This window comes from Trichinella spiralis (assembly GCF_000181795.1).
Source record: "Trichinella spiralis strain ISS 195 chromosome Unknown Scfld5154, whole genome shotgun sequence".
Lineage (NCBI taxonomy): Eukaryota > Metazoa > Nematoda > Enoplea > Trichinellida > Trichinellidae > Trichinella > Trichinella spiralis.
The window spans coordinates 1-1,563 of NW_003532093.1; the positions used below are offsets into that span (position 1 = coordinate 1).

The following is a 1,563-nucleotide window of genomic DNA, read 5'->3' on the forward strand; positions in this document are numbered from 1 at the left end:
GAAGCAATTCAGTTTCCGGGTAAGTGAGCAGTATGACGGAAATGGATCGGCCCGTAGCTGAACTGTCCCAGTGGCTCAGAGGGAGTCAGACGAGTGAATTTGTGCTCAAAAGCCAACTCCAGTGGAACGAACTCATGGATGAAGAACGTCTGCTGAGAGTCAGCGGGCGTATCGCGAGAGCCAATTTCAGCGGTAAAGCCTGTGTTACTCATTGCGTCATACATCAGTGTGGATTGTGAGGTGCATTGTTGATTTTCATGGGTAACCACGTATGGTATGCATCTACAGTTGGAGGCAAAAAGACGTAAAATGATCACGCCAAAGATAATTCTGAATATATATTTTTTTGAACCACATACAGATGAAAAAAGACCAAAACAAGACAGTCCATTCTGAAGGAATGATGCAAAATGAATGATGCTTCACAAATAATAAAACAAACCAACAAATTTATGTTTTTTGATTTTAATCGATAATATACCTTATTTTGTAGTATGCAATTAATTTACAATGGAGAAATTCGATAAAAAAGTCGGCGAGTTACGTGTTTTCAAAATTGATGATTTTCCTATTTCCGGAAATATCAGAAATTTGAATTTCTGAAAATTTTCACACATTTCGACATTTCGGCATTTTTGCAATCGACAACTACGCATTCATTTGTAATGAAACTTTGGAGTTTTCTTGCTTTTGAGTTGGGCTAGCCATTTATGAAAAGAAATTTTTATTTTGTTCCGTTTTCAAAAAGGCCACTTATTTAAACGTATTTTAAATGTTATTTATGAATTACTGATTATTCAATGTGCACTGCTTTTCTGAACGTCTAAGCAGAAGCGACAAAAATAACATGTAGATACTCTATTTCTGAACGCATTTCAAATATATCAGTTTTGCGGGGGGGAGGGAATCTTTTTATTATGTGTTTGATAATTTGCAAAAATCGAATCTTGCAATATTTCAGATCAGCAGCATATTCAGCGTTCAGCGCAACAGATGTTCAGGTGAGCAAGTGCAGTGCAACAAAAGGCGGCAATTTAGCTTGAAATAAAATCAACAACAAACCCATAAACAGTTATAAATAAACATTTGTTAACATCATAATAAAATTACAGAAATGGAAAGGAATTTAAATTAACGAAAATCAGCAAGTTTGTAATAATCAATTATGGCTCAAAAAGTGAATTATTCTACATTCTACATACAATACTTTATTAACTTTCAATGAAATCATAATAACTTTCAGCAGTTAGAAAAGTTTATCATAATGTTTCTATGCCAATACGCCATAACTAAGCCAAAAGGAATTTACATCATATTACAGACAAAGTCAGATTACTTTACATTCAATATTTTGACTATTAATAATTCCTTGAACTTGACCGACTTTTCAAAATGTCAACTTCACAGTTATTCACAATCTTCATAGTAATCTGTGGAAAGAACAGCGGTTAACAAGCGCGATAAAGTCTCCTCTTCAACATCATCAATAGTTAAATAGTGAGTCATTTTCACAATTATACTAACCAACGTTCTATGTAGGTATCACTACAGACAATATGTTGG

The 1,563-nt window shown here is 34.0% G+C and overlaps 1 protein-coding gene across 1 annotated transcript; it reads left to right on the top strand.

The window, feature by feature from the left end:
• Positions 1–32: 32 nt before the first annotated feature.
• On the top strand, positions 33–1,426 carry Tsp_14717 (hypothetical protein). Its single transcript, XM_003366932.1, has 3 exons — positions 33–235; positions 962–1,001; positions 1,244–1,426. The coding sequence occupies exons 1-3, from the start codon at positions 33–35 to the stop codon at positions 1,424–1,426; spliced, it is 426 nt and encodes a 141-aa protein (XP_003366980.1).
• The last annotated feature ends 137 nt before the right edge of the window (positions 1,427–1,563 follow it).

Coding starts and splice junctions, on each gene's coding strand:
- Tsp_14717 (XM_003366932.1), top strand. CDS start 33: ATGACGGAAATGGATCGGCCCGTAGCTGAACTGTCCCAGTGGCTCAGA. Junction 236..961: donor GTCATACATCAGTGTGGATT/GTGAGGTGCATT, acceptor GCAATATTTCAG/ATCAGCAGCATATTCAGCGT. Junction 1,002..1,243: donor TCAGCGCAACAGATGTTCAG/GTGAGCAAGTGC, acceptor AATAACTTTCAG/CAGTTAGAAAAGTTTATCAT.